The 15,111-nt window shown below is 34.3% G+C and overlaps 1 protein-coding gene across 1 annotated transcript in view; it reads right to left on the bottom strand.

Annotated features, from left to right (window-relative positions):
- Positions 1-1,904: 1,904 nt before the first annotated feature.
- The window catches only part of LOC107282334 (serum albumin-like), a 30,161-nt gene continuing 16,954 nt past the window's right edge, over positions 1,905-15,111 (bottom strand). Inside the window, exons 7-15 of the mRNA XM_015810105.1 lie at positions 13,444-13,541; positions 10,590-10,719; positions 8,844-9,058; positions 7,874-8,006; positions 6,175-6,272; positions 5,424-5,562; positions 4,011-4,234; positions 3,559-3,682; positions 1,905-1,952 (exon numbers count right to left, since the gene is read on the bottom strand). Coding sequence (XP_015665591.1) covers positions 1,905-1,952; positions 3,559-3,682; positions 4,011-4,234; positions 5,424-5,562; positions 6,175-6,272; positions 7,874-8,006; positions 8,844-9,058; positions 10,590-10,719; positions 13,444-13,541 — 1,209 coding nt within the window. The remainder of the gene's footprint in view (positions 1,953-3,558; positions 3,683-4,010; positions 4,235-5,423; positions 5,563-6,174; positions 6,273-7,873; positions 8,007-8,843; positions 9,059-10,589; positions 10,720-13,443; positions 13,542-15,111) is intronic.

Raw genomic sequence — 15,111 nt, 5'->3', positions numbered from 1 at the left:
GCTTGTAATCACACAATTCCATTGGCTGGCAAGACCCTGTTGCTAGTTAGCCAACCAGCAACGGGCATGAAACTGTATGCAGATGGAGAAGGGCAATCACCCTTAATGGGCGATCAATGGTGAAGGGCAATCACCCTTAATGGGTGATCAGGATATGCATAGGGGATTAAGGGGGGGGGAATACAAAGAACACAACATACCTGAAAACTAAACATTCTACTCCTTCTCTCCTTCCCTCCCTCCTAAAAGATTAAGTTTTACCTCAACTTACTTCACAATTATTGAATCTTTGCATAAATTTTAAGGGAGCTGCTTGGCTAAAACTTTAATTTGTGAGGGAAATATGCAGTCAGCCTGAAACCTCTGTAACCTCTCATCTAAGAAATCCTGTTTTAGAATATAATAATACTTATTTGTTTAATGTTCATAGTACACTTCCAAAATAACTTACCTTTTCACTTCTCTTCAGCACTGTTCTTCTGAACAGTGATAAGAGAAATGTGACTGAGAGGATCAACCATCTCTTATCTTGTTTGCATTTCCAGAACTTTTATTTTCCACATTTATATCTGTATCAATATTTACACCCAGAGGGAGAAACAACAACAGCTCAGTGCATATCCATGGGGGAATTATTGAATGCCTTAACCCTTTTTGAAATCCTCTAAACATCTCTCCTCATGTTTTAGTATTCATTAATGGGAATACAAATGTAAAAGTTTTCTGTTTACAGATGTAAAAGGAAAATTTGCTTATGTTTAAAATCTGTGTGTGAGAGTATTATTTGAGGATGTGGATGATTTTTCACCAAATATATTATCTTCCATTTTTAAAAATAGGTATTGGGACTGTTCATTTAAAAGGATTTCCACCACACAAATAACTGAATTATCCAAAGCCCGTGGCAAAGTATTTCCACATTCTAAAACTACTGGGAGTTCTCTGTAAATTATTAGCAAAAATATTACTTTATTTTTGATGTATTAATTACTGGATCCTCTCAATTCACCCAGAATTTCATTTTCTTCATTCTCTCTTTTTCATACTATCTTTTGCACACACAAACACATACATACACACATACACACACATCCATACATGGAAACAAATAATCAAAGGCATGTAATGGTATATCTTTTTAGCATTAATTTGTAAGCCAATCTCTCCTTTTAAAGACTTTATTCATTTTCATTTTAAAGATTACTTCATAAGAAGTAATTTTTACACCAGAATTGGTTGTCCTTGGCGTTAGAAGGTTGACATGAAAGCAGCAATCAAGGATGTTTGGGAACGTTTGGATTCTTTATCTCCAGCATTCTTCCATTGTGGAAGCTACAAAAAAGAATAGGACGAATCTGTTATTTCTAGTACCAAAGATATAGATATAGAATATTTAAATTCAGTTCTCAAGAATTAAGAAAAAAGAATTAAGGTGAGAAAATGAATTTTGAGAGAAAGATTATGGAAGAAATATGTTTTAGTGATAATCTCATTGCTAGTGTTTTACATGAAACATATTTTGGAGACAACAATGCAAATGGCAATGGGGCTAAAAATAACCATGACACCGTATAAGAATCTATGTGTTCCAACATAAATTATGGCAGCTGGATAAATAGATAATTCAACGTTTCATTTTGTTATGGTCTGTTACAAACACAAAGAGAAAATATTAGTTTAAACAAAAGGATTTTGAGAATATAGAAAATAAATTAATTCACTTTGGATTTTTCAGGAAGGATATATTTAAAGAGATTGAGGAGTCATGTTATCTTAATCTAAGGGATATCATGATTGGATACAGGTTTATTCATACATTTGTACTTTCCTATCCCATTCAAGCATCATCATCGTAAAATTGCTAAAACGTTGAATATATTTCCGTATTAACTCACCTTAGAAAATTACTGAATTATATGATCATTTTGGATGTCTTCAACCAGTTTTTGACCCTGAAATTGAATATATATAAATATATATTCTGAACAAAATATATATATTTGCTGAACAAAGTAAATTATACAAATCTTCATCCAGTTGAATAAATTAACTATGTTCCTCCTAATAGCCATCCTAAATTAACTATGTTCTTCCCAAGAGCCCTCCTAAAAAAATATTCATGGGGACATGCTTCTTAGATTTGTCAGTTTCTCATTCTACAAGAAGATATAGAAGATGTAAAGATGTGTGACTTTATGTTCTTCCTAACAGCCTTCCTAAAACCTCCATCCTCATATTCATGGGGACATGCTTCTCAGTTTCTCATTCTACAAGAAGATACAGAAGATGTGAAGCTGTGAGTCTTTATATATAAAGTGACTTTATATATAAAGTCACACATCTATATACGTTTGTGAGTGTATATTCATGTGTGTGTGTGTGTGTGTGTCTATTACGCGCTCAATGAGCAGAGCGCAAAAACAACTAGGCTTATAAGCAGTCTCTTATATATATTAAGAGTATAAAAACTTCGAACACCGAGATAAATATAAATATAAAAACAGCTGTTTATTGGGTAAAAACAACAGTTCGTTATACAAACATCTGTCTGCTACCTGAGCTTTCGTCAGTCCCCTGCTGATGTCATCAGAGTAAAAGCTTGGAGTTTGGAGAGTCTGCTTATAAGCATAGTTGTTTTGGCGCTCTGCTCATTGACCGCGTAAAGGCCTCGCACCCCTTTGTATGCCATTTGATCCTACCGCCCTTTCTCCTCCCATTACTCCCTTCCTTATCTGTTCCACTTTGCCGTCTCAGTTGGCCTTGCCCCGTGTGGCTGTGTCCTGTCCATAGGTGTGCATGCCAACCTTGGCACCCCTTTTTCTCTCACGGTGATAGAAAAGGATGAAGCTAGTAGGTGTGGACTTTTGATCTGCAGCCCTTTTGTAGTAATACACATGCACAATCCATTTATTTTGAAGCTGCTGGAAATTTTATGACAGCAGTGACAAAACTTCAGTTTTTCTTTTTGTGCTGCAGATCTGCAGAATTATCTTCTAATAGGGAAATTACATCATACTATCAAACTTTAGATAACTCTGAAGACTGTACCCTAGATTTCTGATTGGCATTCACAGTGAGATGCATATCTGCTTATATTATGACAGTAGAACCTAGCTAATTGCAGCTGTGACTTATAGTTAAATATTAAAATTATACAAATTTAAAATTTAAAACTACTCAAAAATCAACACTAAGATAGATGGCAGGAAGGTCTTCTTACCCCATAAACCAGCATAATATATGCTACACTTTCTCACAATAGTTACAGAGTCCTTAATAATAAATGGATGACTGGTTGACAGAATTCTAGGAGAACATTTATAAAATACCAGCTCAAACATTTTTTGCATATAAAAGAAGGAGGAAATTAGGGCTGGAATCCTTATATCTGTTCCCATTTCTTTTACATATAGCCATGCCAACTGAGAACTGTAAGACCGATAACTTACTGCACTAAATTGGTGCTTATTTGATAAAGTGAAATTTAAATGTTGAGGCAGCAATAAGGAAGAACACTTTCTTAAACTCTCCCCATCCATTTTTCTGTTTCAGATATACCTTTGTGTCAAAGCATTCCTTTTTGTTTTCAGCTGCACAGCAATCTGCCTGGAGGTTACGGAAAGCTTCAATTGCAGAGGCAAGCATTTCATCTGAGATATTAGGTTTGGATTTTATCAAGTCGCTAAGCANCTAGTTCCCCAAAATGAGAAATATATAAGTTCATGCATATAGAAAATTATTTTTTTTAATATGTACTTTCTTAGTGCAAACTCCCAGGGGTAAAACTAGAAAGAAGAGAGGAAAAAGGCTGAAAACAAATGCTTCAAGATAAATCACCAAAGACATTTTGAGAAGGCAGTTGTCCTAAGAAAGGAGACTGATATGGGAGGTATCTAAATAAAATGATGCCTAGAATACAATAGAATTCACTCAGAGGTATGACATATCATGGCTTGCTTGATGTAAAACTTGTAACAGGACATCAGATTAAAAGGACTTTGTTTTCTTACCATTGTTTACTTTCCTGCACAGTTTCTTCATTGGGTGAGCACAAATTTTCAGGAGCATCCAGTACTTTAGGTCTGAATGGAGGAGGGACATACGATGGATCTGGTCCTAAGTTACTGATACACTCCCAACGACTGATAAAGGAGGAATCACAGCAATGGCAAAGTTGTTTGTTTATGAAATGTTCTTTGTGATATCTACATACAGATCCTATCACTTTATCCGTCTGAGAGGAGAGAGAAAGGAAAAAATATCCCATGAAGTTCTTCAGTTACCTGATACGATTATTGTAAGATGAATGCTAAGCACATAACGTTTCAAGATTTATTCTTTATTTGATGCTAAAAGGGTTGCATGAAAGGTAGGTCAAATGGAAGACTTGCTAAATTAATAGCTTTTTTCTCTGAATGTTCAAAATCACACTCTCCTTCCTTCTTAGAGCAAAAACTTCATTGAGATGTGCCATAGATAACTGCTGATTCTGTCTGTATATCTACCTGTCTTTCTCTCCATTGGTCTCCATCCATCCCAAGAAAGTAACAGGAAACAAAGTTGCATCTACTGAGTTGACTCAGTAAATTGCTTTACGGAAATGTTTTATCTGATGGCTTATTTTTTGGTAGCTGGAGATTTTAAGGTTTCTAATTTATAAATTTATAACTTTTATTCATAAATGAAATATAAAAAAGACAAAATCATAATTTTGCCTTTGAAAGCTAATATTTTTCCACTGAGAATACACAGTTTCTAATAAGGATATAAAAATATTTTGAAAATGGGTTTTTGAGTTAAAACAAAATGGATGGTATCCTCTTAGTCAGGAACACTGTATTAACTAATTTGAAAGATATATGTTTCAAAAAGATACATCAGAAAAGTATGTAATGGAGTATTATTTTAGAAAAGCATATTTTACTATGCATTGCAAATGAAAATACCGGTATTTAAATTATTTAAATTTAAATTATTTACTGAAATATAAGATTCCCCAGAATTTACAGAGTTATGAGCATCAAGGGAACATATACAGCTCTATAAATGAGGAAAAATTAGGAACAACAGAGGTGTAAATATGTTCTGATTATCTAAGGATTAGATTACTGTCATAGACATCTAAGAACTAATAATCCCTTAGTTGTTTAGATTTTTTTTCTGCTCTCAGTTCAGTTTTAGAGCCTTTAATAGAACTTTTGTTGCTTGCTGAGATGTTTGTGGAAGACTCTGCTTTGTGCCTGAGTTCACTTGCAGATAGAATGCTGAGAATATTGGCCCAGGGGAAGAACATAGCTTTGGAAGCCCACACAGCCCTTCCTTCCACTGAGAACATCTAAAGACTTTTTGTTGTGATGTGTTGCTAAAGGAGGAAATGGAATAGAAAGCAAAAGACCAGAATATATGGCGGAAACAATACTCACATTTTCTAAAGCACATGAGACTTGGTGATTACTATCTAAATTACAGCATTTCTCAGCAACCTTTGCCACTCTTTTGGTGATCTCGATTAGATTTGAAGTTGGAGCCTGTGGTATAATTCTGGTATACTTTATCAAATATCTGCAAGAAAAGGCCAACAGACACTATGTATAAGAGTGTGCTGTTGATTAAGGCAGGTTTGTAAAAGCACTAAAGGATGCTAGGGAAAAAAGAATTGCTTTCCTAAAGCTGAAGATTAATTTCCAGGGTTTTAGTAAAATTCAAACGATCTTTCTCTTTCTACAAAAATCTAAAAATCTTGACTATGCAAACACATCTCAGCTCTTGCCTTCTATTTGGGACATCAGAGAAGCACCTGAGTAAATAGTAACTTTTATGTTGATTTAAATGGTTTAAACTTGTGGACAAAGCATTTTGGCATTTTACTCCTTTGGTGCACCTTAAAATCCTTGTATACCTAGGAAACTACTATTTCAGCATTTTAATACTATTAAAATATATGTGTAGTTACAATTGAATCCTCTCCTTTATTCATAGGCTGCAAAACTTTTATAAATTACTTTCCTGAATATTGTTCTAAAAAAAGATTGAAAATCTGTACAGGTGCAGGAGAACTTCAAGACATTTAGTGGAATAATATTTTCTTTCATTCCCTTGAAAATAGACAATTCTGCATCCACATGGTTCGGCTTTTTGAACATTTGTGAATTAATCATTCAAAGAAAAACTTACACATTTTGGAAGAAGTACCCTCCTATTTCTTTATAATTATCACAATTAGTCTTCACAACATCTGTAATCTTAGTAATATATAATTTAAGTTGTTCTTCCTGAAAGAAAATATTGTTTTTAAAAAATATCTGCAATAACAATGAACAGACTTAGGAAGAAGCAACATAAATAATGCTGGGAAAAAGCCAGAGAAATATAAATAATTTTTACTCTGGAGGAGACAGCTCTTACTCTGGAATTGGCAACTTTAGATTTAACCCATGTTAGAGACAAATGTGAATGGAAAAGAATGGCAAAGATCATGATTTGTTAAAAACAAGTTTGCTATAATGATTAAGTATGCAAATATTGTGACTATAAAGGAAGGAACAAACAAACAAACAAACAAACAGTATCTTCTAATCTGGCTGGTGTCATATATCCCTTTCAGATCTAGAATTTTTATTTCTACAGTATTTTCTTTCCACATTTGTTTTCCTGCCACCTCTATTCAAAATTCAAAAATCTTTAGAAACCTTCCTTGGTCATAACTTTTGAGTAAGTCTGTACTCAATGATTCACTTCGTACAAGAAGGGGTCCCAAAACCATTTATATTAACTAAATAGTACCAACAACTGTACTCCCTTTGTATAGAGTGCTGCCATAGAAAATACCATGCCACACCTTCCTATTATCTGAACCTATTTTGTAGATTAGATGTATTACAGCATCTTCTAAATTAAAATAATAATAATAATAATAATAATAATAATAATAATAATAATAATAATAATAATAATAATAATAATAATAATAATAATAATAATAAAAGTTGGAAGGGACTTTGGAGGTCATCTAGTCCAACCCCCTGCTCAGGCAGGAAACCCTATACCATTTCAGACAAATGGCTATCCAGTCTCTTCTTAAAAACTTCCAGTGTTGGAGCATTCACCACTTCTGGAGGCAGGTTGTTCCACTGGTTAATTGTTCTAACTGTCAGGAAGTTTCTCCTTAGTTCTAGGTTGCTTCTCTCCTTGATTAGTTTCCATCCGTTGCTTCTTGTCCTACCTTCAGGTGCTTTGGAAAATAGCTTGACTCCCTCTTCTTTGTGGCAGCCTCTGAGATATTGGAATACTGCTATCATGTCCCCCCATCATCCTTCTCTTTGTTAAACTAGACATACCCAATTCCAGCAGCCGTTCCTTATATGCTTTGGCCTCCTGTCCCCTGATCATCTTTGTTGCTTTTCTCTGTACTCTTTCTAGAGCCTCAACATCTTTTTTACATCGTGGTGACCAAAACTGGATGCAGTATTCTAAGTGTGGCCTTACTAAGGCATCTGATTATTATATTTTGCAACACTTATGATTTCTAAAGATTCTTCAAGGGCCGTTTCACTCAGTATACATTGTAATAATCTAAAAGCTGACTTTTGGAGTAATTAATCTTCTATCTTTCAAAGCAAAATAAAATGCAACAAAACAAGCAAGCAAGCAAGCAAGCAAATAAACAATAACAACAAAACCATCCACACACTGCCTAAGGCTGAAACTCTCCATTCTAGGCATGACATTTAATAAAAATCTTGTCTGAACCCATAATTTTGTCCTCTATTTTCTGAAGAATAATTAATTGTGGAACAATGGGGCTGGATTGGACTAGGTGGAGGAGGGCAGGGAATCAACAGGAAGTATCCTGCAGAGAGAGAAAGGAACTCACCCCTGTATGCAAGCACTGTACTTGGTTTTCTTCTTTGCAGCATTTTTGCAGCAATTCTTCATATTTATGCAAAATTTCCAGGTCAAGCAGCTTAGAAAGTTCAGGGTGATTTCTTGTTAATGTAAAAAGGAAGCTAAAACAGGTGAAAAATGGGATTAGAAAATATTGCAAGCAACAGGAAGGAGACAATGTATATTCTTGAAATAGATTACCACAGTAACCTATGAAAAGTCTTGCCATTTTACTGCAATAGACTTTGTAGATATCCTTCTACAAAGATAACCATTTGAAATTATAGAGTGAATAGAAAAGCGCTGTGTGTAAGCTCCCAGCATGTTTTATAGCATGATTCATTTTTTCTTCTGGTATCAGCTGGAAATAATATTTTGGATTACACAAACACATATCTTTTTCAATATCAGTTGTGAATCCATGCTTCTCTACTTCAAGTTTAGTTTGCCAGGTCATTTACTACTTAACTACTAATTCTGTTTCTTTACTTTTTGCCTCTAATTCCAGTCATGCTTTAGAGAGATTCTTTAGCTGTTTAATTTCAGTTACTTATCTCTAGATTAGCCTACTTATACCACACCACCCCCCATCTGCCTGAACATTTTACTACTTGAAGCAGAGGATAATGAAATTTTATCCATTCAATGTAAAAAAAAAACAGCTGGACTGGCAACTGAATCTTGTTTCGGTGCAAGCAATGCAATTAAATCCTATCAAACAAGGAATTTTAGGAATTGAGATAAAGTTATCTTCTTTGAAAAGAAACACCTTAGGTTTTAAAAGTAATACATAGGGGAAAACTGCCAATGCTGTTCTGAAATATATATTGCCTTATTGTATCTGAAGATAAAGTAGGGTCTTTTCCATGCATTCAGAGCACAAGAATGTTCTTGCATTGTTTTGTACAGTCTAGCCCTACTAATTAGTGTAGGATAGTGTGCAAATCTCTAAACTGTACCTTTCCTTGTGTCCATCTCCTTGTTCAGCATACAATTTACATGCTTCTGTCTCCTTTAAGATTTCTCCAGATGGTGGGGGCAGATCAGGGGACCTTGCATCATTTTCCAAACTAGCAATGCATGCTGGTCTTTCAATAAGATGAAGCATACAGCACTGATGGAGGTTAGAAGATATAGCAAGTTGATTCTTACAAACATATTCTACCAGGGCTACCTGTAAGAAAAGAGAGAGATTCAGCCAACCAACCAACCAATCAATCAGTCAGAATAGAGCTGGAAGGGACCTTGGAGGTTTTCTAGTCCAACATCACAGGTTGGTCCTTTGAAAACAGGCAGGTTGTATTTGGAGGAGTTTTGGAAGATCAAAATATATAAATTTCTTTTTGCTGACAAAAAGAAATTTGAATGTGTAATGTATCTCAGTAGCGACTTGAGCCTGCTTAACGCCCCTAGTTGGGGGGCTGCAAGGCAAAGGGATTATAAAAAAGTAGAACTGCAGTATAGCAGTCAAAAAATGCCAAGGTGCAATCAATCAGACTGGTCTGTCTGAAAAACTTTATATATATATGTTTATATATATATGTTTATATATATATGTTTTCTGAGGTTTTCGCGGGTGTTTGTATGTAGGTCTTTGGTTATTCGGGTTTTCTCCTGCGTAAAATTAGAAGTGTCTTGGCGACGTTTCGACGAAGTCACATTCGTCATCTTCAGGCTGGTGACTTCTAGAAGCACGAAGCTGTGCTTTCCTCCATATTAAATTTCATGTTATTGGATAGGACCCATTGTTCAAGTCTGTCAAGATCTTTTTGGATTCTGAGCTTGTCTTCTGGGGAATTGGCTATTCCTGCTAGCTTGGTGTCATCTGAAAATTTAATGAGATCCCTTTCTAATCCCTCATCTAAGTCATTTATGAAGATATTGAAGAGTACTGAGCTTAATACAGAACCTTGTGGTACCCACTTACTTTCCTCTATATAGACATACTACCATTAAGGACTACTCATGGAGTATGGTTTGTCAGCCAGTTACAAATCCATCTGGTGGTGATGTTGTCTAACCCACATTTTTCTAGCTTACCAAGAAGTAGGTTGAGGTCTGCTTTGTTGAATGCCTTGCTGAAGTCTAAGTATACTATGTCCACAGCATTTTGCTGGTCTACTAATTTAGTCATTTTGTCAAAGAATGAAATAAGATTGGTTTGGCATGATCTGTTTTTAATAAATCCATGCTGGCTTCTAGATATAACTTTGTTTGTTTCTAGATGTTCATAGATCTGTTTTTTGACTATTTTCCCCAGTATCTTCCCAGTTATTGTATCAGAATAAAAACATATCCCTGTGTACATATAACTCTGTGGATGTCCAGTTTCACAAATTTAGGAAATGGAAGGTAAGTTAAAAGAACATTAATTTGAAACATCAGAAGAGAAATCTGAACATTTAAAGGATGGTACTAGAAGCATGGTATTAGAAATAAAAAAAAAAAAAACCTTGTGATTGAGACAGAGTGTTTAGGAAGCCACTTCTTGATTTTATACAGCATATAGGGGATTCATTGAATGAGTGCCTTAGCCACTCAAAAGCATTTTTGAATGCTTTGAAAGCACACTAACACTTACCCCTCTGCTAACAACAACAGCTTAATAAAGTCAAACAGGTAAGCACAATGGAACCTCCTTCTGAAATTTTTATATCTTTATGTCATAGATTTGAAGCAGCAGAAATAAGATGAATACATCTTACTTGGTAAAGTAAAGCCTCCAGGGAATCCCCCTTACAGTTTTCTTCATAGATGTGCACGATACCTTTAGCAATATGGGATATAGTTTCCTGATTAGCATTGATGAACTTCTCTGTTGTCTCAATAAATTTCCTAGAAAGAAAAGCAAAGAAAAGCATTAGGATTATTTCAAAGCAGATTCTAAATAATTTCTACCATGTATTTCCACAAGAATATACAATATCATATTATTAAGAAAGGACAGTGTAGCTTTGATATCTCTGAATATTCCATGTATTTAATAATATATTTTTCATACCATTTCTGTATCACTTTATACCAGGCAACATTTGCTTCCATTTTTAAATCTGATCATCCCCATCATGACACAAGGTACTAATGTTGGTTCATTTTTAAATCCTATTTGGGGCTTTAGGTTTCTTGTTCTTTCAGTGAACAATAATTGCTCCATAATGAACAATAATTGCTCCAAAATGTGCAACATTAACTCCCATGAATCAGTTCAGTCACCAGGGAAGGGATATTGTTGGAATTTTCCTCATGGATTTTTTTTTCAAATTAGGAGAAAGGAATAACCAAGTGGGTCTGAAAAGACATGTATGAACTGTGAGCAACATCTTGCACCTCTAAATAAGCAGAATCTTCCCCCGCTGTCAACAGAAAAGTAAGCTAAAGAACATCAGTAAGAAAAATCTGAAATAAATTTTCAAGGATCATGAGAATGTTTTTTTTAAAAAAACAAAAAAGAAAAGAAATACAGAGCAAATTTTACCATAGCATCTGTATTTTACAAAAAATAAGAATCTTTCTTGAAATTTACAGACACAAGAACATTTCAAAATCAGTCTCTTTCAAGATGAGTGATCTTCTTGGTAAGTATTAGAAAATATAAGCGATAGGGGTTACTACTGGTATGGCATAGCCAGTGGTAGCATCATTTGGCTATGTTAAATAAACTATAAAAGGTTCAATTTGCTTAGCATTTGTGTGGGAGATCATCATGAAACACAAGCGATGCAAAGACACTGGGAAGTAAAAAAAAATTCTTGAAAGAAATCAGTAGCAAATTCGATGCAGAAGATCATCAGGTGAGTCTGAGCAAGTGTGCATCATCATTATGGAGTCCCTACATGACCACAAGACATCTAAGACATCTAAGATTAGCCCTCCTTGAATTCCATTAGCTCTTATCTACTGCCAATTTACCTTTACCCTCAGTGGTTCAGATTCTTGTTAGAGTTAGCATGAAATAAGCATGTATTCATTTTGGACCCAACCCTGGCTCCTGATTTTTTGTGCTTGACACTAAATGCAAAAGAAAGGTATATCCATGTACTTATCACCAAGAATTGGCTTGAGTCAAGGGAGACTTTACCATTTTGTTAAGAAATGTATATATTTATTATAATCAAACGTTGTCAAGAATTTTGCAAAACTGGTTAACAGTCTCTAATTATTCATCCTGCTGTTTGTATAACTAAGCATATTGTCTATAGGGAGTCCTTATTTAGCAACAACAATTGAGATCAACAACTAGGTTGTTAAGTGAAGTAGTTTCTCAATGAACTGCAAGTGTGCTTCTGATCTTACCTCAGCTTTTTTTTTTGTTTTACAGACCTGCAAAGGTCCTAAATTTTATCACCTTTGTAACTGCAAATTAGTCACTAAACAATGACTACCTGTAGTTATCCCCTAGTTTAATTGGCAGTTGTTTCTATTGCAGTTGTTCTAAATCAATAATATTTAAAAATGTATTGACTCAAAAGTTAACAGAATAATAATAAAATCTTTTAAAGCCCCCCAAAATTAGTTTCATCCAGTTTTGTCTTCAATATAATGTACTATATTAACTTTTTCCTAAATTTGTACTTCCATCAATATCAATATTGATATGAAGGAATGACTTTGGAAGACAGCAGCCTACACAACTATCTCAGCCCACAGAAATAAAAAGAGGAGTATGGATCATCTTCGAAGGGGAGAAAAAATAAAGGAGGGGAGAAGATCTTTTGGGTATGTAAGATTCTGTTACTTAAAGTTAGTATTAGTACTCAAGGTTTGTACTTCTTGCCTGCATTAGCTAAAAGAACTGTTTATGGCAAAGTATTAATTTATTAAACCTAAATAGGTTTTTCCCAGGTGTCAAAACACAAATTGTTAACTCAAGACCATTCATACTATTTTGATATATCTTGAGCCTCTGAATAAACAAAACCTGAAAAAAATATAAAAAGACTCCTTATTACCTTATTACCTTATTACTACCTTTGGAGATGATCCCAAAAAGTTTCTCTTATCAGTCAAATATCTCCCTTTGCTTCTATCTCCTTTTCTCTTCCAAGGTATTTTCATAGACAAGGGTAGAATAAATGTAGCTATGTATAGATATACTATCAGCTTATTTTCAACTTTCAGTACCATAGACTTTTTGAATATCCCTGATTGCCAGCCTTCCAGGTAAACCGCGTTACTACATGAGTGAATTCTCCTTTATTATAATCTACATTAACATAATTTTGCAAGTCTGAAAATAGAAACTGCCTGCCACCACTTTTAACCATCTTATCAATTAGAGTGGGTCCTTCCTAAGCTTCTTCCTCTGATTGTTAAGCCTTGGGGGTTCCCTCTTCTCTTGTCTATTTCCTAGGCGGTAATTCTTTTCCTTGTTCCCCAAGGTCATCCACACATTCCTTTACATTCATTAATCTGTTTTGGATAGAGAACACATTTTGCCTCATGAAACCTGTTAATATTTGCTCAAAACAGCCCCCAAAGTCTAAATATAGAATTTAATCATATGTGATGCATACTCCTAGAAATTCATTCCCTACCCTATCCCAAATGAACCAGACTTACAATGTATATAAAGTATCCTTTCCATATTTCTCCAGATTGAAACAAGTGTTTTTATATTCATCAAGTATTTTCCAGAATTTCTTTTCAAATTCTATTGCCTGCTATAAACAAAAAGAATAAGAAGAAAACTTTTTTGATTGATTGCAAATATGATAGATAAATATACTGGTAAAGAGAAATAAGGAAATAATAATAATAATAATAATAATAATAATAATAATAATAATAATAATAGTAGTAGTAGTAGTAGTAGTACTACTAGTAGTAGTAGTAGTAATAATAATAATAATGACTGTTAAAAGAAAACAAAGATAGTATTAATAGTAATAGGTGCTCTAGATGCAATAAAAAGCATCTGGAGCACTACTTGACAAAATCAGCATCACTGAATTGCAAAAGGCACCTTTAGTGGGAAGAGCTTACATCCTGCAATGATACCTTTAAACCCTCAAGCAACGTCTACCTATCCAAGATCCTTGGAAAGGACTCCATAGGTGGAAAAAACTGCCAAACCCAGTTTAAACATCTGGCTGATTGTGCGATGACCCATAAATAAAAATAATATGAAGAAATACAGCAAAGATACAGGATGGATAAAGGAGGTGGATAAGAATAAAAGTAAAGCTGAAATAAATTAAATTGTAATAACAACGGAAATGGTGGAGAAAATGAACAAGAATTTGTTAGCACTAGGCAAAGATGAACTGGATTTTTTGGGGGTTGAAATATCTGACTAGTCTATACCCGGCAATGTGAAGCAGTTTAATAACATTCTACAAGCAAATGAAATTAAAGATCCACCTAACAATGAAAGATCCAGCAAAAGGCAACAGGAGTCCAATTACCTGCTTATCAAGAATCTTCAGATTTCTAACTGGTGTGATAGCTGATGGAATCTAGCAGGATCTAGTTGAAAACAAGTTCTTTTCATCCGAATAGAAGGGAAAGCACCCAATAGTAGAGGAATAAATGATTAACTTTTAATTGACAATCTGATTTTGGAAAACTGCAAGAGAAGGAAGACCAATACCATCTGAAATAGAATCCTTGTTTATATATATAGCCAAGATATTGCAATGGAGTTTGGACTGGATAAATGTGCCACTCTAACCATAATCAGGGAAAAAATATGAAAAATGAAGGAATCAAGATACCCTTTGAAGATAACATCAAGAATCTGGATGAAGACAATCATTACAAATACCTGGGCATCCTTCAAACCTGACAACATCAACCACACTAAAGTCAAGAAGATTAGAAAGGAATACATCATAAGAGTGAAAAAAAATTTAAAGTCCAAAGTACATGGATGAGGAAATATCATCCAGGCAATTAAGATAAGGGCAAGTCCAGTCATTAGATGCACAGCTGAAATAGTGGATTGGAGTTAGAGTTAAGGTTAGGGTTAGAACTAAAGACTCTGGATTGGAAGACCAGAAAAATAATGACAATGAATTATTCCCTTCATCTTATTATTATTATTATTATATTTAAATTTATATGCCGCCCTTCTCCCCATGGGACTCAGGGCGGCTCACAGCATAATAAAACATTGTACAAAAAAATTTTTCCCCTGCTAAAAACCAATTAAAATCCAAATATTGGTAGCTGTGGCTCTTTAAAATTGTTTAAAAATTGTCCCTATTTAAAACTCACCTTAGGTCAGGC

This window comes from Protobothrops mucrosquamatus, unplaced genomic scaffold, assembly GCF_001527695.2.
Source record: "Protobothrops mucrosquamatus isolate PMUCROS unplaced genomic scaffold, P.Mucros_1.0 scaffold7, whole genome shotgun sequence".
NCBI classification, from domain to species: domain Eukaryota; kingdom Metazoa; phylum Chordata; class Lepidosauria; order Squamata; family Viperidae; genus Protobothrops; species Protobothrops mucrosquamatus.
Note: the sequence above shows the minus strand (reverse complement) of the source record. Positions and strands in the feature narration are given on the sequence as shown.